A 24,558-nucleotide genomic window follows, 5' to 3' on the forward strand; every position below is an offset into this window, starting at 1 on the left:
CCTGCGTTTTTTGGCGGCACTCCCAGAAAACGCAGGTGTACTGACCACAATTGCTGGCGCCTGTCAATCCTCTTGCGAATTGCCAGTGATGGCTAGCCATTGCTGGCTTTTTTTGCAGAGGGACCTTGCGCATGTGCAGAGTGTACCGTGCACTTGTGCGGTCTATCGATAATCGTCAGGGCAGCGAATTTGCAGCTCTGCATTCTAACCCAAATCAGCTCTAAAGTCCTGATATTCGGAAACTTCGCCTAAACTTAAAGAGTTGTGAGGTGTGTGGAAGAGATACAAAGTCAGAAAACTGTTATGGAAATTCCCTGACGTTGCTACAAAAATATCCTTGGGATCATGTTATAAAACGAAAAATGCAGACACTTATTTTTGAAAAAGTTTATTTACCTTATTGCAGTTATTATTTAAAGCTGTAATTATACTTTACATTAGTCTTTAATCATTGTGGTTTGTGGATAAAATGCAGATCAATGGTTTATTTTTAGTCTACTTTGTATTGAGACCTTTTAGAACAGGGATGGGGAACCTTCGGCCCTCCAGCTGTTGTTGAACTACACATCCCAGCATGCTCTGCTACAGCTGTGTTATTTGGCCATGCTAAAACTGTTGCATGGCATGCTGGGATGTGTTGTTCAACAACAGCTGGAGGGCCGAAGGTTCCCCATCCCTGTTTTAGGATGTGTCGAATAATCTGCATTAAAACAGATCCTTTTTTTGTGAGTGACCGAAGATTACTATCCCTACAAGCCCTTACCCTTTCTGATTTCCCACAGTGGTGATTTATAATTGTGTAACAAGTCATAAGATCTGTGTAAGATTTCTCTCCCAGGGGAATGAACTGCAACCAGTCTTATGCAAAGGTTTTGGCCTGAAAGCCACTGACCTCACTCTCTTTGGTGCCTGCACACACACAGCTATATATAGTACAAGGTTGTAGTGACCAATATTGATGTGTGATGGTTCTGGGAAAAATCTCTGTACTTCACACGCAACAGGAGTAGTATTGAAAATAAAAATGTTAAAAAAAAGGGTACTTGTGACTTATCTGGGCGCCCGATTTTCTTCATCGCACCTATAAATCGCGTCAAATCGCATCGCATACAATCAGATTGCATGCGATGCGATTTGACGCGATTTTAATATGTAAAGGCACCCAGATGCCTGTTTCATATGTGAAATGGCCCCCCAGACCCCATTTTTAATTGTATACCCACCCTGATGGCTAAATGCCCCCCATTGTTAACGCCACCCCACTATCAACGCCAACCCGAATCGTGGCTAGCGCAGCGTGCCCACGAGGGGCGGCGGTACGCGTCCTCGGACCTTTTCATAGCCCCACTATCCACGTCAGCGGGGAGTTGATTTTATATAGTGTGGCGAGCGCAGCGAGCCACCGAGCCCGAAGCGTGGCGAGCGCACGCGGATACCTGTGAAGCCCGCAAGGGGACGCATATAGCTGTGAAGGTATCCACGTCCCCTCGCTGCGCTCCCACGCTTCGGGCTCGGTGGCTCGCTGCGCTCGCCACACTATATAAAATCAACTCCACGCTGACGTGGATAGTGGGGGTATGAAAAGGTCGGAGGACGCTTACCGCTGCGCTCGCCACGCTTCGGGTTGGCGTTGATAGTGGGGTGGCTTTAACAATGGGGGTCATTTAGCCATCAGGGTGGGTATACAATTAAAAATGGGGTCTGGGGGGCCATTTCACATATGAAACAGGCATCTGGGTGCCTGTACATATTAAAATCGCATCAAATCGCATCGCATGCAATACAATAGCATAAAATGCAACGGGATTTTCTCTTCAAGGGAATTTCAAGGGAAATCGCGTCAAATCGCATCAAATCGCATGCTTAGGGTACTGGCATACAATTTCAACATCGGGCGCCCAGATAAGTCACAAGTACCAAAAAAAGTTTTGTACAATGTACGAAGGGCTTAATAATGCTTTCCCATTTGCGCTAGGTTTTCCTCAATTATTACATTGTTGTGTGGATTCATAAAAAGCAATTTCTCCCTGGGAAAGCTTTATGGTTTTATCAGTAAACGAACAGCAGCGGCATTAAATATGAAGCACAAATAATAAGCACACAGTGGCTTTTATTTAGCACTGATTCTAGGACTGCACATATGTAAAATGTGACTTGCAGCAGTCTCTTTGAAGCCTAACCACAGCCAGGGTGCTGTAATTGCAGCCTTTGATTGTGCCGACTTTACTTGTGGATTGGGCTGTGCAGCGGCATGCCTGGCTTGGCAAGACTTCAGCAAAAAGTCCCCCAGTGAAGTCTCAGATGTGGGCAGTCCTTAGTCTGCTAGCTGCATGCCTGTGGTTTCTTGAAAAGAATCCTGATTTGACCTGTTTTTTATTTTTTTTTGTCTACATACTATTGCCAGATATTCTCTCAAAGGTGCTTCTGATTTTCACTGAGGGAAGTTGAACTCTGCTTTCTGCATACATGCTACTGGTTGCAGAGCATTGGGTTTTTACCAGTGATATTTGTTGATACATAATACCTTCCATGTCCGAGAGGAGCAGATGTCTGTTTAATCAAATACACACATATTCATAAATGTCTTTAGATATTTTTTAATCATTTACATTATTGACTAATTACACAATACAGGGAGTCAGTGGCATATCTCAGGGCTACCCAGTCTATGGTAAAGTGAATGAGTCAGGCACTCACTTCCTTTTGGTCAGTCACAAACCCTTTTGCCCATGTTGTGTGCACAGCACCTTCTTTTGGCATGCAAATGAGACAAATAGAGAGATAAAATGGATGCAGATGCAAGCTGCACGTACAAGCGACAGAGGACATAGCTAACGACCTATGGGAGCAGACAGCGCTAACAATATAGTGCATTCACACTGGACAATATGCATGACATTGTCATTATGACTGGTCATTATTTAAAAGATCCCACAGTGTGTACATACCTTTGTAGTATGGAGCAAGAAAGCACTCATCAGAACTGGACTCCCAGGTTATTTAAATTCAGGTGACATCACCATGACCTACCGAACATGTGGGTTGTAGGCTATATAGACAAAATCGACTAGCAAGTTTAGTAGATGGGAGTGTACACACTAGACCAGTGATGGCTAACCTTGACACTCTAGCTGTTGTTGAACTACACATCCCAGCATGCCCTCCTACAGTTTTACTATTTGGCAATGCTAAAACTGATGCAGGGCATGCTGGGATGTGTAGTTCAACAACAGCTGGAGTGTCAAGGTTTGCCATCACTACACTAGACAATATTTTAAAAGATATCGCTTTTTAGGCCCTTCCTGAGCCATATATTTTAAAATATCCCCTAGTGTGTATGAGGCTTAAGTTCAGTAATTGCTCAGTAGAAAACTTGAGGACTGATTTTATTTTATCAGAAGAAAATGCTTTAAAGATCACATATGCACACATTGGAAGCAATGCTATATTCAGAAGTCAAACATACAACTTTGGGAGCCAGCAGAGGATTTTTCAGCAGTGTTTTCTGTCCATAAAATAAACCCTCACCAAATTATTATTACTCAGAGTCGGTGATGTGGTTAAAAGTAAACTTTAGCTAGAGGTTAGGACTCCACCCTTAGCATATGAAAAGATCGGAACCAGAAAGGTCATAAAGTTCAATCCCATGGAAAGTGACACCCTGCTAAAGCAGCTAGTAATAGACTGTTCCCATGGCCTAACAGATTCCTGTTTTCCTTGTAGCCCTATTGCTTGTTTTGCATATCAAATATGATGTGGCTGTACATACCCTTTAAGAGCTGAGGCAATCTAACTTAAGGGGTTATTCAGACCCAATCACACGGCTGCTACTTTACAGAGCCCTGTGACCAGGTATGTGCCACCCAGCCAGAGTATGTAACTCGCTGAGGAGGTTTGTTGCTGGGGTCTGCACATTTGCAAATACGTGCTTGCGCATGCACAGACCCTCAAACATAGGAATGGGGATGAATTTGCCCTGTTAAGAATGGCCTTGAATTAGGCCCATTGTGTATGTGCTTCCAAACATCTAAGAGTGCGCAGTGCGCTGTAAGCCACAACAGGACTGCCATGATGCTGCCATTTGCGGGTGGAGACTGGAGGCATTGCACAGTATTGAGGTGTGACACCTCCATCTGAGTCCTGAAGCACGTGTCTGCGCCTTTCGATGCATATTTGATAGCTCTGCAACTTAGCTTTGGTAAACATCTCTGAGTAAACTTGGGTAGTGGGTGTCTTTTTACACACACATCTCCTGCAATATTTCAATACTTTCACCCAGCCACTGCATACTATGATAAGCTTAGATACTATGATAAGATAACCGATAAGGTAGTAAGCTTGGACTACAAGGCCATAGTATAAGGTAGCGGTGGGGAACCTCCAGCCCGCGGGCTGTATATGACCCCCGTAGCCGGTATGAGTGGCCCACCCACCTGCCTGATGGCTTTGCTGGGAGTTAAGTACAGGGGAATTCTCGCAAGAGGTCATTAGTTCTCACAAGATTCCTCATAATCAGCAGCCCGAGACTGTCTGTCCTATTCAGCGCCAGCCGCCGGAGAGTGGGGCGGCTGCAGCAGGACAATTTGTAAGAGACACTTTTACATATGGCCCCCGAAGGATTTTTTCCCCATACAAACGGCCCTTGGCGCAAAAAAGGTTCCCCACTAAGCTTGGACTACAAGGCCATCCCGATGGCTGCATCTTATGATACTGTAGCACAGGGGTTCCCAATCTTTTTTGAATCACGGCACCCTAGAGTATCAAAATTTTTTCACGGCACCCCTAGGCCAAAAATACATTTATTAGATTGGGTTTATATGTGATTCTTTGGGTCAGGTATGTGGTAAAAGACAGGATTTGCTTCTGTTTGTACACATTTTATTAATGGCAGCCACCAGCATTGCTTTTGCTCATAAATAATTAACCATTAATAATTTGAGTTGGTCCTGGACTACCAACCCAGGGCACCCCTGCATGTGTCCCGAGGCACCCCAGGGAGCCACGGCACACAGTTTGGGAACCACTGCTGTAGCAGATCATACAAGCATGCAGGAAGCATCTATGATTGTTGAGCAAGTTTAAATAATCTGACCAATAAAAGCTTTTTATCTAATATTCTAATATCTAATATATTAAGTAGACAAGTCAGAAGGCCATATTTGCGTGGTATATGGTCATTAGCTCGATCCTAGTAAGGTCCACATGCATTTGGTCAACCACTGAAGGTCGACCGGCCTTAAATAGACATTTGAAATAGGTTGACATAGGTAAGGTTGATAGGGTCGGAAGGTTTTTATCATATCGGCTATGAGCCGTCAAGAACGGACAGTCAGTATATATCTGCTGTACATTAATAGTAATTGATAGCTGTGTCTCAGCATACAAATATATGTAGCTGTTAAGGTTAGTGCTGCGCTGCATGACCCTGTCAAGTGTGCACCACATGAATTCACGTTCATAGCTAATCCGCGAGCAACTCAGTGTTGGGAGGTTGCTGCCCGGATTCTGCTGTGACCGTAGTGCACAATGTTGCTGCAAATGAAGAAACAAGAGAGCCCAAAATTAATAGGGGGAGGCCCTCCACTGTTCACATATTTTCTATTCTATAGTGTGCTTCTAAGCAGTTCTAAATCTGCCAATTTATTCATTTTAAAACATGCTGCTTAGTATATTTAGCTACATGGATACTTTCACAGACCCATCCAGTCTGCTGAACATTACTTGGCCAGTAAATTTCTACTAAATAAAAATGAAAATAAAAACATATTTTTTTTGTACAGAGTAAATACACTTTCAGAGATCATCAGAGAAAATAACTTTACGGCCTATTTCACATTCATTCATGTTCAGACTGCATTTTTGCTTGGTAATGATGCTGATAATTTGCTCAGAATTGTACTTTCTTTACACTATAATTCATAAATCAGAAGCATTGCTATCACTAGGTATTTTAATTCCATCAGATTTCACGGCCCCTCTCTCATTGAGAGGTCTGGAGCAGGTCTGCCATAGTTATTATAACCTCCTGACTTCAAAGAAAGCATGGGTAAGAAATGGTCTAAACACAGCGGAGCTGTATTTCTCTTGGTGATGCAGACATTCCTAGCTCCTAATCGGCAGCAGTTCTGAATCACAGCTCTTGTATCAGGCTGCTGTGAACCCATGGCCTTGGCGCCTTCAGGACATTCCTCAACAGGAAGCCCAGTGTTTTAATATTAGGCCGAGAGGAAAACCTTCCCAGGAAGAGCAACCTGGACCAAACCCTTTGAACGTCTGGAATGAAAAGGATAAAAGTAAATAGAATCGGTGGGGTGCTAGGATTTCAGTGCAGTTTGCTTGGATAGTGGTTAACTGTTTTTTAAAAGGCAAGACTGATTTCCCAGATAATAGGGTTGTGCAGCCATTTTGTCAAGCAGGAGATTGAAATTGAATTAAACACAAGCACATTCTAATACATTATGGGCCAGATGCATCAAGCTTCAAAAAGTGATAAAGTGGAGAGTGATAATGCAGCAGCCATTTTTGAGCTGTTGAGCTGGAAAAACAGCAAAACCCCATTTTTTATGTATTTACCTTAATAAGGGGGGTATTCAATCCAGGATTCTGACTGTCAGAATGTTCCGACATGTGGAATCCTGGACTGTTTCCGCCTGGCTCGACAGTATCTCGACAGGTGGAATTCAATGTTCCGGCGAAAACGGGCGTAGATTGTCAAGAAACAGACGCGTATTCCACAATTCACAGCCGTTTCCAAAAAAAATTCAACTGGTTTTAAAGTCAGATCTGTTTTTTCGAGATCCGCCTTCAATGCTGTCAGAAAGGGCAGCATTGAATAGGCGGCGGAGCGCTACTTGCCATGTCAGAAATAGCACCCTGGATTGAGTATCCCCCTAAAATGGCAAGAGAAATTCCTGTTACTCCTGGAGAAACAACATGCAGTTATGCCTTGGGGTGATTTGGCTGGGCTGGTTTGGGGATTTCCCACACCCAAATGTCAGGGACTTACCTGATTAGGTTACCTAGACATGTTGGGTAAGCCCATAGTCCTGGCCAAGAGCATGTAAAAAAACTCCTTTTATTGGAAAATATTACAAATCTGATATTTGAAAAGTGCGCCTGCATCTTTTCTCTCTTTGTTTGTTGCACTATAAGCCCCTGAGCAAGGCGGCATCTCTCATTACGTAGGGGTATATTCAATGCCTTTAAGGCAAGCTATGACGGCGAGCAGTGCCGATAGCTTGCCGTCAGTATTCAACTGCCTCCCGTTCACTCGCTAGTTCCACCTCACTGGCTCTTTTCAGCGAGGTGCAAATGGTGAGTGCGGCCATCAAAACGGCGGGGCTCACCACAAAATGCAGTGGGCTCACTGCGTTTGAGGCGAACCTTGCCGTTTAGGTGAGTCATCGCAGTACTCCGATGGCGAGGATTTTCCCAGAACATGGAATTGAATTGTCAGTGAGGATGGCTTGTTTCCTCACCAAAAACAAGCCATCCTCGCTACACAAACCCTCCGCCGGCAGCATTGAATACCACCCATAGTCTCGGGCCCCTCCCTACATAACATCTAGTACTGTAAGAAGTTATTTTCTGTATAGGATATCATTTTTCAGTATCACCTTTCTACACCAGGGACAGCTGAAATGCCTTAATCTCAGCAGTGGCTGCAGCATCGACCACATCATGCGCTTACCACAAATAAACATGCATGTTCTGATGTATGTAATATATGTGCTGACTGGTTCCCCCATGGAATGGCAGTGCTGTATGTATCCAGGGCCGGCAACAGAAATCTTGGGGCCCTGTACACTGATATATCAGGGGCCCCCCCACGTAATTCCAAACCCACACAACCCTCTTCTGCATGTACCAATAAATGTATTGCCAAATATAAGACACTGGAATACTGGAAAAGAGCCGGGGATGTCAGGGATTCCCGTCATCTGTTCGTGTGTGGCGGCTGGGCTCACTAGCAGTCAGGGCGCTAAGCCTGCAGCCATAGGCCTGCACAGCACATTGTATTAGGGGATGCACCGTTAAAGGGTTGTGTCTAGCACCACCTATTGGGCATGTCTAACACTGTCCAGTTGGTGTGTATCACCACCAATAAGGCGTGCCTACCATCATCTATTTATGCACTTGCATACAATATAAACCGTCTCTCAGCTGCACCATAATCTTCTGCATATTTCAGTTATAATCTTCTAATTACTCCGTGTAACAGTACATGCAAATAAAGTAAAAAAGGGATTTTTGTAAGAACTTACCGTTCGAATCCCTTTCTCTGATATGGTCCTGGTGACACAGCTCAACACTGGGATGTAGGAGGGTCCGAAGGAGCCAGGCACCTATCCTAAAGCTTTAGAGGGTAGGCTCCTCCCCTACTGCATCCCTGGACTCTTCAGTTCAACTTTCAAAGCCACTGGAATACATAAACTCAGTACAAACGCCTGCACATATTATATGCACATTTTATAACAGAAACTGTTAACTTTTAACCATTTTAACATGAACATCATGAAATTCTGGCATACTTACTGAGCGTAAGGGAGGGATCGCTGTGTCACCAGGACCATATCAGAGAAAGGGATTCGAACGGTAAGTTCTTACAAAAATCCCTTTTTCTCTTTCAATGGTCCTGGTGACACAGCTCAACACTGGGACGTTCCAGAGCCGGTCCTTTGGGAGGGTACGCTCAGGTCTGCAGCTCTCAGCACTGCTCGCCCGAATGATGCGTCCTCCGACGCGAACTCATGGAACCTATAGAATTTGGCAAATGTGTGAACAGATGACCAAGTGGCAGCTCTGCAAACCTGCTCCGCTGTGGCCCCATGTCGGACCGCCCAAGAGGTAGCAACTGACCTGGTGGTATGCGCATTAATTCTGGCCGGTACAGGCCTACCCACTTTGGTGTATGCAAAAGCTATCACAGATCGCAACCACCTAGCAATGGTCTGCTTAGATGCAGGCCAACCAATTTTATGTACGTCATACAATACCAATAAAGTGTCAGTCTTTCTAACACTCTTCACTCTGTCCACATATATGCGTAAGGCACGCACAACATCCAAAGTCTTCAACTTGTCCCTTTTCTTGGAACCCTCTGGGGGTTGAAACACAGGTAGAACTATCTCCTGATTTAAATGGAAGGCAGAGACTACCTTCGGTAAAAATTGCGGCACTGTTCTCAGAACAGCCCTGTCATCGTGAAAGATTAAGAAGGGAGATTTGCATGACAAGGCTCCCAACTCAGACACCCTCTTAGCAGATGCTACTGCTAACAAAAACACTAACTTCCACGTGAGAAACTTAAAGTCAGCCGACCTCAAAGGCTCAAAAGGTGCCTTCTGAAGGCAATCCAAAACCAGTGACAGGTCCCAAGGTGCTACTGGTTGCTTGTAAGGGGGTTTCAGTTTGGATACCCCTTGTAAAAAAGTTTGAATCTCCGGTAAAATGGCAATTCTTTTTTGAAAATAGATGGACAAGGCCGAAATCTGCACCTTCAACGACTGAAGGCTTAGGCCCGAAGAAAATCCATCTTGTAAAAAATCCAACATTTTTGATAATTTGAAGTGAGATGTGTGAGCTTTTTGCCTCTCACACCATCTAATATAAGTCTTCCAGACTCTATAATAATTTGCAGAAGAAACAGCCTTTCTGGCTTTTATCATAGTCTGCACTACTGCGTCAGAAAATCCTTTCTTTTTCAAAATGGCGGTTTCAATAACCAAGCCGTCAAAATCAATCGATCGGAATCCAGATGATTGAATGGGCCTTGTCTTAACAGGTCTGGTCTCAGAGGTAGACGCCATGAATCCACTGATAACCTCTGAAGCCTCGAATACCAAGACCTCCTTGGCCAATCTGGGGCCACAAGGATCACCGGGACCTTCTGGTCCTGTACCCTCTTTAACAGTCTTGCTAACATCGGAATAGGAGGGAATGCATAAAGAAGATCTCCCTGCCAATGGGTAGTCATGGCATCCACTGCCTCTGCTAGCGGATCTCTCGTTCTGGCATAGAACCTGGGCACCTGATGGTTGAACCTGGATGCCATTAGGTCCAAATCCGGAGTTCCCCACATTGCAGTGATCTGGTGAAACACCTGAGGGTGTAGGCTCCATTCTCCTTCCTTGAGCTCCTCCCTGCTCAGGAAGTCTGCTTCTATATTCTCCACTCCTGGAATGAATATAGCCGATACTGCAGGAACATTCTGTTCCGCCCATAGAAAGATTCTGGACACCTCCCACATGGCCAATCTGCTGCGTGTACCTCCCTGGTGATTCAGATACGCCACAGCTGTGGCATTGTCGGTCTGAATCCTCAAGGGGGAGTTCCTTAACCTGTCTCCCGCCAAAGAAATCACTTTCCAGACAGCTCTCAGCTCCAAGATGTTGATTGGCAACGCTGATTCCTCTGCCGTCCACAGGCCCTGCAGCCTGAGATCCAGGGCTACTGCCCCCCAGCCCCTGAGACTGGCATCGGTAGTTACTATCAACCAGTCCCAGGTCTGTAATGACCGACCCCACTGAAGGGAATCTACCTCTGTCCACCATTTCAAGGAGTCCCGAGTGTCTGCGGACAGCACTATCAACTCCGTCTTCATGGTCAAAGTGTTTCCTGACCAGGCTGACAAAATGTTCCATTGGAATACTCGAGAGTGGAACCTGGCAAATTGAAGCGTTTCGAATGACGCCACCATTTTCCCCAGGAGTTTGAGGCACCTCCATACTGACAAGCTCGGAGCACTGAGGATCTCCTGAACTAGATTGACCAGGTCCCTGGCCTTTATCTCCGGGAGGAATACCCGATGGAGATGGGTATCCAGTATGACTCCCAAGAACTGGATCCTCTGTGATGGTACCAACTGAGATTTTTGTAAGTTTAAAATCCAGCCGTGAGCCTGCAAAAAACTGATGGCCTCTTTTAAATGACTTTGAAGCAGTGTTGCTGATTCTGCTTTGAACAGGAGATCGTCCAAATAGGGTATTACTGTGATTCCCCTGAGCCTCAGCACTGCCGCCATCACAGACATTATTTTTGTAAATACCCTTGGCGCGGTTGCTAGGCCAAAGGGTAACGCCCGGAACTGTAAATGCAGGTCTCCTATGGCAAATCTCAACAGCATCTGATGTTCCGGGTGAATGGGAACGTGCAGATATGCGTCCTGGACATCCATGGACGCCAGAAATTCTCCCTGGTCCAGACTCAGGAGTACAGTTCTCAAAGACTCCATTTTGAAATGGTCTACCCAAAGGTGAACATTTAAGGACTTCAAATTTAGTATTGGTCTGAAAGACCCGTCTGGTTTGGGCACCAGGAACAGCGTGGAGTAAAATCCTTTCTTCCACTCTGCCCTGGGAACCGGGACTACCACCCCTTTTTCCAAAAGGGAATGAGCCGCTCTCATAAGAGCTGTGCGCAGGAGCGCCTGCTTTGGTATGGGTGTGGGGATGAACCTCTTTGGAGTCCGCCCTCTGAAAGGGATTTTGTAACCCTGGGTAATAATCTCTAAGACCCAGGTATCCTGGTCTAGAGAAGCCCAAGCGTCTCTGAAGTGTGTAAGACGCCCCCCCACCTTTATCCCTGCCGGGCTGATCCCCTGGCAGTCATGCGGAGGGTTTTTCCTCTCCTTTAGAGGCAGGCTTCTTATTGAAAGAGCCAAACTTGGACCTTTGGGATTTGCCCCTGGAGTTCTGGAACTTTCCCCTGAACGATTGTCCCCGAAAGGACGCACCACCTCTAGGGGAGGGCCGAAAGGACGGCCTAAAAGCAGCAAATCTGGATGACTGCTTTGTTGAGGAGGCCGGCAGAAACGTACTCTTGCCGCCTGTGGCTTGTTTTATAATCTCCTCAAGCTCAGAACCAAAAAGTAACTTTCCCTTGAAAGCTAACATTTCTAAGGCCTTTTTGGACTCATTGTCCGCTTCCCAGGCCTTAAGCCAGAGTACCCTCCTGGCATTTATGGAGACTGTGGATACTCTGGTAGCCATTTTAAGAGCTTCCTCCTCTGCTTCCACCGCATATTCTGCAGCGGCCTTAATCTTTTCTGCTACCAGCAAAGCACCGTGGTCAGCCTGCAGCATGGTGCATAGCTCACCAGCCCACTCTATAATGGCCTTAGAGACCCAGGCTGAAGCAATAAGGGGACGCAGGGTAAACCCCACCCCTTCAAAAATAGCCTTGAGGTTTCCCTCTAGCTTTTTATCCACAGCATCTTTAAAAGCTGCACCACCCTGTACAGGTAATACCGTAGCTTTTGATAAGCGTGCCACAGAAGCATCCACAACAGGCACCTTTTCCCAGAGTTCAGAATGAGACTCCGGCATGGGGTACAGACTAAGGAATCTTTTAGGCATCTGTAGCCTCTTATCTGGGGTTTTCCAAGCCCCTTCCAATAGTTCCTGTAACCCCTCATCTGAGGGAAAAGTAACAGCCTCCTTTCGCTGTCGCTTAAAAACACCCTTAACAGGGGTCTTATCCTCAACAGACAGTTTTAACGCCTGTTTTACAGCCACAATAAGATCCTCTATACCAGCAGCAGAGGTCTCTTCAAAATCATCACCCTGGTCCCAGGGTGTGTCAGTATACTCTCCTTCCTCTTCCTCTAACACATTAGGCATAGCATAAGACCTTTTAGGGGTCCCTGTAACCTCATCCATTTTGTCCAGTATTTCACTGAATCTGTTGATCCCCTTAGCAGTATCCTGCATCACCTGAATAAGTGCAGGATCTGCCTGGGTAAGAGGTAAGGAGCCAGACGACTGCTGAGATGATGGCATAGGTCTCTGTGATTCTACCAGCACATCACTCTGCCTGTCCAGAAGCTGCACCAAAGCGTTTACCGACCTGCCTAGGGCACTGGCCCACGCAGGTTCACTCTGCTCTCCCCTATGGTGTTCACTGCCCATGGGTCTCACATCAGCGCAAGTAATACATAAGCCCCCCTTGGCCATCTGCTCAGGGACAAACTTTTGTGTGCAAACATTGCACGCGCTCAGTGCACTAAGGACTCCCTCCCCCAAAACCACAGCCTGATGCTCAGACATGATGCAAGTGAAGCGTATATATATATATCTCAATATACACAGTGCAAACAATTGTACAAGCGTTTATACAAAGTCAATGCACCCAATCACTTAGCTGTCTGTAGGTTTCAACTGCGGGGAAGCGATGCCCAGGAAATCCAAGTCACTCTGCCAGGATCAATAAGCCAGCTCAGCTCCGCTGCAAGCGTTCTGAAAGGCGCCAAAGTCAGAGTGAAGGAAGAGACCAAAGTCCCTGCTGCTGCGGGGTCCGTGACCTTTTGGCGCCAACCACCCCCAGCTAGCCGCTCCTTAGGTAGGATTTCCTTGTTCCAGTATCTCCCCCTCAAATGGGGACCACTTGGAACATGCCTGTCACAGCGCTGCTGTCCTCTCAGTCAGGAGCTCAGCGTGTAAGCTCCGCATAAAATGGCCGCCGCCATCACGGAGCGCCTGTCCCCCATGATCCCCACCTAAATGTGGAGCCGGTTTCAGGCTACTCCGGAGCCCAGGCAGCCTCTTAATAGAGGCTGTAAGCGCAGCACAGGGAGACCAGACAGAGTCTACCCTGTGCACAGAGAGCTGACAGGACGCGCTTCTGTCAGCTCCTGCTGCGCTAGCAGTGTGAGGATTCACTATGAAAATCCTCACACTGTGCCTACCTAGCTAGGGTAATAGTTAATAAAATAATAAAAAAACCCTAACTACTCTAATTCTTCGGCTGCTCCTGCAGCCCTTTAGAATAGCACCCACTCCAGTGGGCACCTAACACGAACTGGAGAGTCCAGGGATGCAGTAGGGGAGGAGCCTACCCTCTAAAGCTTTAGGATAGGTGCCTGGCTCCTTCGGACCCTCCTACATCCCAGTGTTGAGCTGTGTCACCAGGACCATTGAAAGAGAAAAACATATGGATGACGCAGGTATGTAGTGATATGGATGACGCAGGAATGTAGTGATATTGGTGACGCAGGTACGTAGTGATATGGGTGACACAGGTACGTAGTGATATGGATGAGGCAGGTACGTAGTGATATGGAAGAGGAAGGTATGTAGTGATATGGGTGATGCAGGTATGTAGTGATATGGATGACCAGGTGTGTAGGTGACACAGGTGTGTAGGTGACGTAAGTGTGTAGTGATATGGATGACGCAGGTGTGTAGGTGACGCAGCTGTGTAGTGATATGGGTGATGCAGGTGTGTAGTGATATGGGTGACGCAGGTGTGTATTGGTATGGATGACACAGGTGTGTAGTGGTATGGGTGACGCAGGTATGTAGTGATATGGATGACGCAGGTGTGTAGTGATATGGGTGATGCAGGTGTGTAGTGATATGGGTGACGCAGGTGTGTATTGGTATGGATGACGCAGGTGTGTAGTGGTATGGGTGACGCAGGTATGTAGTGATATGGATGACGCAGGTGTGTAGTGATATGGGTGACGCAGGTGTGCAGTGATATGGATGACGCAGGTGTGTAGTGATATGGATGACGCAGGTGTGTAGTGGTATGGGTGACGCAGGTGTGTAGTGATATGGGTGACGCAGGTGTGTAGTGGTATGGGTGACGCAGGTGTGCAGTGATATGGATGACGCAGGTGTGTAGTGATATGGATGACGCAGGTGTGTAGTGGTATGGGTGACGCAGGTGTGTAGTGATATGGGTGACGCAGGTGTGTAGTGGTATGGGTGACGCAGGTGTGTAGTGATATGGGTGACGCAGGTGTGTAGTGATATGGGTGACGCAGGTGTGTAGTGGTATGGATGACGCAGGTGTGTAGTGGTATGGGTGACGCAGGTATGTAGTGATATGGATGACGCAGGTGTGTAGTGATATGGGTGACGCAGGTATGTAGTGATACGGATGACGCAGGTGTGTAGTGATATGGGTGACGCAGGTGTGTAGTGATATGGGTGACGCAGGTGTGTAGTGATATGGGTGACGCAGGTGTGTAGTGATATGGGTGACGCAGGTATGCAGTGATATGGATGACGCAGGTGTGCAGTGATATGGATGACGCAGGTGTGTAGTGGTATGGGTGACGCAGGTATGTAGTGATATGGGTGACGCAGGTGTGTAGTGGTATGGGTGACGCAGGTGTGTAGTGGTATGGATGACGCAGGTGTGTAGTGATACGGGTGACGCAGGTATGTAGTGATACGGATGACGCAGGTGTGTAGTGATACGGGTGACGCAGGTGTGTAGTGATATGGGTGACGCAGGTGTGTAGTGATATGGGTGACGCAGGTGTGTAGTGATATGGGTGACGCAGGTGTGTAGTGATATGGGTGACGCAGGTGTGTAGTGATATGGATGACGCAGGTGTGCAGTGATATGGGTGACGCAGGTGTGTAGTGATATGGGTGACGCAGGTGTGTAGTGGTATGGGAGACGCAGGTGTGTAGTAGTATGGATGATGCAGGTGTGTAGTGGTATGGGTGACGCAGGTGTGTAGTGGTATGGGAGACGCAGGTGTGTAGTGGTATGGATGATGCAGGTGTGTAGTGGTATGGGTGACGCAGGTGTGTAGTGATATGGGTGACGCAGGTGTGTAGTAGTATGGATGATGCAGGTGTGCAGTGGTATGGGTGACGCAGGTGTGTAGTGATATGGATGACGCAGGTGTGTAGTGATATGGATGACGCAGGTGTGTAGTGATATGGATGACGCAGGTGTGTAGTGGTATGGGTGACGCAGGTGTGTAGTGATATGGATGACGCAGGTGTGTAGTGAAATGGGTGATGCAGGTATGTAGTGTGTGTAGTGGTATGAGTGACGCAGGTATGTAAGTGAGACCCATTGCGGTAGTGGTCTGATATGTGTTGGCTAGGGAATGACATGACAGTCCAAGGATGAAGAGTACATCAAACTCCACACAGATTTTCATGTATGGGGTAAAAAGCAAGCTTGAAGAGTGCAAACATGTGTCACAGTAGTTGATATGACAAAGTGGCTAATTCTGTGGGGCAATGCATGCAACAAGATATATATATATATAGAAGGTAGCACACCCCTCCCCCAAACCAACCTCTGTGTTCTTTATTGGCTGCTCCCTCCATGCGAATAGTGTACCATGGCAGGTGGGCGGGCTGAAGACATGGTGCAGCGTGTAGGATAGAGACAGGGCGCTGCAGGCTTGGCACAGCGGGGGTAAGTCAGTGCAGTGGTGCTGCTGGAGGCTTGGTGCGGCTGCGTGCGGGGAGGCTCGGGGGCAGACGTGGCTGTTGCTCTGCAGCGTGACCTCAGACGTCACACTGCGCACAGCTGGGGGGGATGGGCGCGGACACTATTCTCCTCTCCAGTTGGAGAGACCCGGCGGTGGTGGGTGTCTGCACACAGACGCGGGGCGGGACACACTGACTGAAGTGCATAGTAGACGGCTGCGGGAGTAACAGCTTACAGACGGGCCCCGGCCAGCCTCTGGAACCTTTCAGATCGACGGGGCTGTCACACCTTTCTCCCTTGACCCCCCCCCTGTCGCCGGCCCTGTATGTATCAGGAGCCATGTAGCAATCAAGACTCACGTAAGGATTCACACTTCATCTAAACCCGTCCCAAGCTTCCTGTGAAAATGGGCAATGGAAGTCTGTGTGTGGGCTTAGAAGCAGTTTGATGCCTCATGGGTGCTGCATGGCACCTGATACATACAGCACTTCCAATCCCTGGGGGAAACCAGCCAGCACATATATTACATACATCAGAACATATATGCTAATAGGTTCACACCCTGCCACTGCTAAATATTATCCCATAAACCTTTCACACAAAGATTTGGATCTGTAGCAAGCAGGCGTGCACACTTGTGGAAGGGTTGACTATGGTCCTGAATCCAACACGGGTCAGCCTAAAAGGCTGCAGATTAGTAGGATCAGAAGCATCCTGAGTAGGACATGCGCCAACATAAACCCATTTACTAACCTGGACCGTGATTGGGTGTTGCACCATATAATATGTGATAGTCACACTGCTTCCAAGTCAGCATGCTTAATCAACCTTTCACATGCCAGCAGTGTTAACTACATGCACCATAATACAACTACTCCTGAATTACCCAGAAGTTATTTTTATTGTTCATTACTTAATTGTACTTTTTTTTTTTTTAAGCCCTCTTAGCCAGGAAATGTTCTCATTGATCCTAAGGACATGTTCTCTCTAGGGTAGTATTGTGCAGGGCTGACTGTCAACGTATATGTGGTAATGCCTAGGAAATTGGATTCTGAGTTTAAAGCTCAGAAAACAGTGTATACTATATGTTTGTGGTTAACCAGGGCTGGTTATAGATTTATGTCTGTAGCATCAAACTGTGCCACTGAACCTAGGAGTCAAGTGAAGAAAGCTATAATGGCTAGGGATCCACTACACCTCACACATGTGCTGATGATCCAGTGCTGGGCGGTGAAGGATTGAAAGCAAAGGGATGTGGTTTATAAAGCTTCCATCCCTATTGGCACACATTAGAATTCTGCTACTGCTTGAATAACTAGACCCTTCAAATACAATAACAATGTGATGAGGGGAAAAAACATGAGGGTTTTCCAACACATAAACTTCCTGGGAATTTGTGTGACCCTCAGCATTGGACACAGCTAGTGTCATGTGATTTGCAGCTTCTAGTGATATGGAATACTTTCTGTTTTAACATTTATAACAGCTTTTACTATGCTTTGAGAGTTCAGCTAATTCTTAATATTTATTTTGCAAACTGGTGATCTGGGACACTACAGCCCAGAAAAATCCCAGATGCATAGCTGCCAACACACTAAAAAAAGTCTAGGGACATTTTTATGTTGAGCAGGACAAACTTAAGTTGTTGATACCTTGACATTTGGGACTGAATATGTCCTCAACTAGTAATTGTACATCACACGTGGCTATTGTCTCGCACAGTTAAGGTGGCCATATATCAGAAAGATATTGTACCCAATCATACAATCTCATTTGAATCTCATTGTAAGATGGATTGTATGCAGATTGTGTGCACATCTTGTGTACACAATCATACAATCATGCAGCAGATGGATTGTATGACTGATTGTATGATGGATTTTGAGTAGATTGTGTGTCCAAAAACCACGAAGAACTGCCGGGGATTTCAAGGGAAATTGCACACAATCATGACTGCAATCAATCTTAAGATCAATCTTTCTGATGTATGGCCAGCTTTAGTATTATTTTACTGTACTGTATTTGATGGTGGAAATTTACTGTAATTGGATGGTACACACTTATATCTTCATTATTATCTAATGAAATATTTCCTTAATGTGATCTTAACCTGAAGTCCTGGGTAGAGGTGCAGGGAGGGGGTACTCATTACCTGGGCTCAGGCATGTTGAAGGGGCACGGAAAGAGTCCAGGTCAATTACTAAGGGGGACACTGTTCATCGCTGCTGAGCAGCTGGCAGCAGCCCTTCTGTGTAGGTGACGTTTTGCAGCACCAGTGAGTGGCTTCATAGCTTTTATAGTGAAGGCCAGAGAGTGGGAGTGGAAGGGGAATGGTTTGTTCGGGAGGACCAGTCACAAGCCACTTTAAAGACACAAATTCCCTGTTTGGTCATTCAGTGTGGTTAACGAAATTAATTAGCTGGTCCTGGAGTGGCAGATACCTGGGATTATGAGAATAATGGAGGCAAATAGCAGCCCCCAAAGCTTTGGTTAGAGGAAGGCTCCAGTTTATGGAAATATTTTCCTTAGCAATGATGACCCAAGAATTAACCAGATTAATTTTATCATCCAGATTGTTATATTTTTGTCAAAAGTCAGAATTCCAAAATTCATCATGTCTAAATCATAATGTCAACATATTTTGAATGTCGACATTCACAATGTTGACACTGACATAATGCCAGAATATCGAGATTATGAATGTTTACTGTTGTTATATTGAAAAAGGTATTTTTAGTTCACTTTTCATCTAACACTAATTGCAGCCCAACCCTGACCCAAATCTTATAGAAACATAGAATTTGACAGCAGATAAGAACCACTTGGCCCATCTAGTCTGCCCCTTTTTTAAACATGTTACCTCAAACCATATTTGATCCTTATTGCTTTGTAAGGATATCAATATGCTTATCCCAAGCATGTTTAAATTGTACTACTGTATTTGCCTCTACTACCTCTGATGGTAGGCTATTCCACTTATCTACTACTCTTTCTGTGAAAAAATTCTTCCCCAAATTTCCTCTGAATCTTACTCCCTCTAGTTTCAGGGCATGTCCTCGTGTTCTGCTGCTCCTCTTCCTGTGAAGAATGTCTTCCACCTGTACCTTGTTAAAACCCTTGATATATTTTAAAGTTTCTATCATGTCCCCCCTTTCCCTTCTCTGCTGTAAACTACAGATGTAGCCAGCTTCATTGTACCCACCAGCGCGACATAGCCATAGCGCTGGCAGAGGCTGCGGGGGGCGTGGCTCATTCTGGCAGATGGGGTGGCGCACACTGGTGGATCGCGATCAGATTGCTGGAAGCCGCTCTACTGAGAGCGGCTCCATCTGGTACGTTTTGTGATGTAGGCCATGCACCATTTTAGTTGCCCTTCTTTGTACAGTCTCTAATGTATTTATATCCTTCTGGAGATATGGCCTCCAGAACTGAACAGAGTACTCTAGATGAGGCCGTACCAATGACCTATACAGTGGCATTATTAATTCTTTCTTTCTACTGCTGATACCTCTCCCTATGCAACCAAGCATCTGACTTGCCTTCTTCATGCCTTCTTACCTTAATTCCTAAGATTCAGTATCAAAATTCACAAAGTCGACATTATGCCAGTGTCGACATCATTCTTTACATGTCAGCTTTGTGAGTGTCAACTTTCAGGCCATGTGGATGGACATTTTTAATGTAGCCTATCTGACTGCATACCATTGAGAGCTGCTGTGCTTTCATCTGTGACTCTCTGCTGCTTACTATCTAGCCTCAGTATCCCTCCCCGTCCTTTGCTCTCCCTCATTAAGGTGTTTCTGCAATTTTATTACTTACTGTTGTGCTCTGTATACATGCTTTATTTTTATGTATACCATTGAAAAGATCTTGTGGTGCCTGATAAATAAAGTATTGATAAAAAATAATATACCGTAAATACTTAAACAATTTTCGGTACTTATGTAATATCTGGGCTCCCGTTTTTCTTATGAGACCGTGTCCCCTCGCGGGGCTCGCTGCGCTCGCCACGCTTCGGGCACGGTGGCTCGCTACGCTCGCCACACTATATAAAATCAACTCCATGCGTAATTGGATAGTAGGGGTATGAAAAAATGGGGTGCATTTAACATGGGAGCCCAGATAATACATAAGTACCCAATTTTCAATCAACATGTCATTAATTAGGATCTCAGGAATTTAGGATTACTCAGGAGTAGAATTCTGGTACTTGTGTATTTTGGCGGCGCCCGATTTGTGCATCGTACGATGATCGTATCGCATCGCATGCCATGTACCCGATGGCATGCGATGCGACGCGATTTTGACCCCCTATACGATGAAAAATCGTATAAGCACCCTAAAGGGTGCTTTTGAGCACCCTAATGGGTGCTTACAGTGTTAAATGCACCCCCACGCCACCCCCCCACTATAAACGTGAACCCGAAGCGTGGGGAGCGCAGCGAGCCTGCGAGGGGCGGCGGTACGTGTCCTACGATCTTTTCATACCCCCACTATCCACATCGGCGTGGAGTTGAGAATAGATTAGTGTGGCGAGCCCGAAGCGTGGCGAGGGGACGCGGATACCTTCACAGGTAAACGCGTCCCTTCGTGGGCTTCTCAGGTATCTGCGCTCGCCACGCTTATACAATGTTTAATCGCATCGCATCGTATGGCATTGTATGCCATGTACAATGGCATACAATTTGAAAATTGTATGCCATCGTACACTAACCACCAAAATTGCGTTGCATCGCATACCATCGCATGCGTTATGGTATGCGATGGGCACCGCCAAAATACACAAGTACCGAATTCTTCCTGATGGCTGCTATCAGTACCTATATGAGGTCATCTCATCTCATGAGCCAAAAGGTGGCCTATATGCTGAATCCTCTATTGATCCACTTGGACAGTCTGATCATTGAGGTTTCTGATCCATTTAATTTGATAATCCATCTGGACTCATGTTGGGATTTCTGCACTCAACCCAGCTGGCTGGATCTGCCTGCATATGGGCACCATTCAGCTGTTACATATTGACTTTTAATGAGGATTAAATATTGGATAATTGTAATAAAGAAAGAGTAGAATGTGCCCTTTAAAATGTAAGCTTAACTGTGTGTCAAGTGTCTGTTGTCTGAAATAACATGCACAGTTCTCATGTCTATGTTTTCTTTATATTTCAGGGGGGAAAAAGAATTCATTCTCAGCGTGTAAAGCAAAGGCAGCAACAGCAGGAGGACTCCTGGAGATGGAAGCTTGTTAAACTCCCCAACTTCTCCATAACCGGCAACACAATTCCCTAAGGAGCCTACCAATGACATTGATATGCCACTGCTAGAGACACTGTACCCAATAGACAATCACTGCCAGAAGTTTGGCACCATTGGTACCGGGGCCTTGGTATAATTCACCTCAATCCCCAGGGATGGAAGACATTGGAAGATCATCAGGATACATAACTAGCTACCGTTTTCATACTTCCTATCTGCAGAGTTCACAGCGTATGTGACGTTCTTTATATAAGCCAGTCACAGACCAAACAGCGTGCTGACAATGGACAGAAAACATGAACAAGACAAAACTCTTTTATTTAAGAATGGAGCAAAAGGATCAAACTTTGGGGTTTTTGTTTCTTTTTTTATCATTGTATTGTTTATTCTCCATAAAACTTGAATGCTTTTATATATCAGATTTAGAGTTGATTGATGTATATTTTATTGGTCAGGGTTGAAACAAAGCCCACCTTTTCCTGCAAAAACAGTAGTTTTTGTGTGTTTTTGTTCCTGCACAAATGTTTTTTGTTTTTTTACATTACTTACACAGGGACACCCAAGAGCAGCAGTTGTCACTACCATTGTTCAAAGAAGATCATTACTGAAATATTATATATATAGTAGAGTTCCTTTTTTCTGAAAGAAACAGTAAGGCTGGGGTCACACACAGCAGCCAAGCGGATCCTGTTCAGCGGGACCTGCTTGGCCGCAAGGAGGCTGTGTGAGGTCACACACAGCGTTGTGGCCAGATCCTGCATTGAAATGTGTATGTTCTCCTTGAAATCTGGTTGTCCCACCTTCCTATTCAACCGCAGCATGCTGCGGTCAGACCCGGTGGCTGTGGCGCCGCTGCAAATGTGTGGATGGCCATATATTCCGGCAAAGCAACCCGCTTGGCTGCTATGTGTGGCCCCAGACTTACTGATATGCAATATAAGTTACTCCCATGTATTTTCAATGAAAAATAATAGTGAAAAAAGCACATATTACTTAGTCTAGTTGGTTGGCTGAGGAACATGGGAGATGTAGTTCCACAACAGTCCTCTACCAAAGGTTGCCCATTTATCCTATGGCCTCATGGCTGTTGTTGCTCCCAATCATTTTACGATTTGTGCAGATGGCGACATAAGAATGTGCACACCTGCCGCATATTTCATAAGTTATCACAGATAGTGTAGGCTTGTCGCCTCACCACCCAGCTACTGCAGCAGAAACGATTCAAAGTTATCTCTTGTTTTATACATAATCATGTTCTCAGTCTTTTCTGTTTGTATTATGTCAGCTACATATATTTAATATAAGATTGATCGTGTAGGATGACTGACAGAGACTTATATTCAGACCATTTGGATGTGCATCCCGTAAGTCACAAGGAAAGAGTGATGCAGTTTTGTGTATTCTCCTTCCATACATTGTGAAGAAAGCCCAGCACTTGGATTCATTGTAACAATGTAAATTGTTCCGTATTGTATTTTTATTACTTTCTTCTGCTGTCCTATAGTGGGATTTGGATGCCAGTTGTAAAAAAAAAAAAGCATTGGACGTATCCTGATTATTGATCGCAAAGGGCAGGCTTTGCAGAAAGAAAATTGTCAATTCAACTTTTTTTGTCATTCCAATTTGAGTAAATGTGCTGAGCATATGTTTTTAAAGAAAAGCTTTGTAATAAAACATAAAAATACTATAATATTTGTTCTGAGGATTTATATTGCATGGCGTATTTGGTGATATAACAACTTTTTTACATGTGGTTTAAGACATTTCATATTCTGCAGCACAATTTTGAATTTGTGGTGTTGTTTGCGAGTCATTGAAACACTGTCCACACGGCCGTCCGCCCCCCCTTGCACGCCGAGTTCCCATGCATGCATGCGAATGCAAAGTTTACCCCCAATCAGCCGATGATTATATACCAGTGATTGCTAACCTTGACACTTCAGCTGTTGTTGAACTACACATCCCAGCATGCTCTGCATCAGTTTTAGCATGGCCAAATAGTAAAACTGTAGGAGGGCATGCTGGGATGTGTAGTTCAACAACAGCTAGAGTGTCAAGGTTAGCCATCACTGGTCTAGTGTTTACACTCCCATCTACTAAACTTGCTAGGGCAGGGCATGCTGGTATGTGTAGTTCAAGGGTGTCAAGGTTAGCCATCACTGTTATATACATTACCTGTGTACCCAGCTGAAGCTGGAAGTGTCTCAACTTGGAAAAGTACGCCTCAGTATGTAGTATTACAATATGTACATACAGTTAATTAAATTACATCAATATTGCAATAGTAACACATTTTTAGTCTTATTGTAAACGTTTTTTAGGTTCTTTATTTCCCTTGTTTAGTTTACTTTTTCCAGGTGTCATTATGGCTCCTAAGTGCTACCTGTCAGATCACTATCTATCCATTTAATATAAAATAAAGCAGGAACACAATTCAAGGATCAGAAGAGAGGTATTCCTTCAAAGCAGCACTTAACGCAATTAAACACTAATGCAGACTTTTGCTGATAGCTGGATTTATTATGTGTGGTTACTGGCCACTTTCAGAAGAAACTGTTCCCAAATAGTGTAATTTTCCATACAAGAAGGTCTATAATACCCATGACCACTTTTTCCAAAACACTGAACTGATATCCTGAGTAGTCTGAATGACACCTAATAATGTAGCACAGCTGATCAGGCATGAGGTGCTTGGTAGACCAACATTACAACTCAATGTCATCCCTTACCGGACATCCATAAAATATACAAAGCGATGAAACCCAGTCCTTGGCTACAGACAGCAGAATTTCTATGTGCTGCTGTCAAAACAACTGGTAGTGGTTACCATTGCCAACCCATTGACTGTGAAATGATACCCACAGCGTTCTCAAAGAACGTCGAATAAGACTTGGGAAATACTGTAGGACAGAAAACTGCACGTTACATGAGATCCAAAACAAGCAGAGAAAATGAGATGGAAAGAAAATGCTTTGCTTACATCCATTTGGCTTGGAAATGGCTGAATAAAATAAAACAAACCTAAAACAAGCAACTTTTTTTCTATACTAAATATAGAATGTAACCACAAATGTATAACATTCACATGAGCCACTTAGTTGGGCTCCAAGATACGCAG

General features: G+C 45.3%; 1 protein-coding gene and 1 long non-coding RNA gene across 4 annotated transcripts in view; one reads left to right on the top strand and one right to left on the bottom strand.

Annotated features, from left to right (window-relative positions):
* Positions 1 to 23,124, top strand: part of LEF1 (lymphoid enhancer binding factor 1) — a 135,991-nt gene extending 112,867 nt beyond the window's left edge. For 2 of the 3 annotated variants that reach the window (XM_083178516.1, XM_083178524.1), the window contains one exon: positions 21,354 to 23,123. In XM_083178516.1, the coding sequence (XP_083034642.1) occupies positions 21,354 to 21,433 (80 nt within the window). In that variant the 3' untranslated portion in view covers positions 21,434 to 23,123. Of the gene's footprint in view, positions 1 to 21,353 lie in introns of all 3 variants that reach the window. The other variant, XM_083178508.1, reaches the window with a different exon arrangement.
* Positions 5,933 to 16,313, bottom strand: LOC146064722 (uncharacterized). The gene is made up of 2 exons (XR_014471845.1): positions 16,049 to 16,313; positions 5,933 to 6,273 (listed from the first exon to the last, which is right to left on the bottom strand). It is a non-coding gene; the product is annotated as an uncharacterized LOC146064722 (long non-coding RNA).
* Positions 23,125 to 24,558: the final 1,434 nt, after the last annotated feature.

Source organism: Crinia signifera, chromosome 1 (genome assembly GCF_055691185.1).
Source record: "Crinia signifera chromosome 1, ASM5569118v1, whole genome shotgun sequence".
Lineage (NCBI taxonomy): Eukaryota > Metazoa > Chordata > Amphibia > Anura > Myobatrachidae > Crinia > Crinia signifera.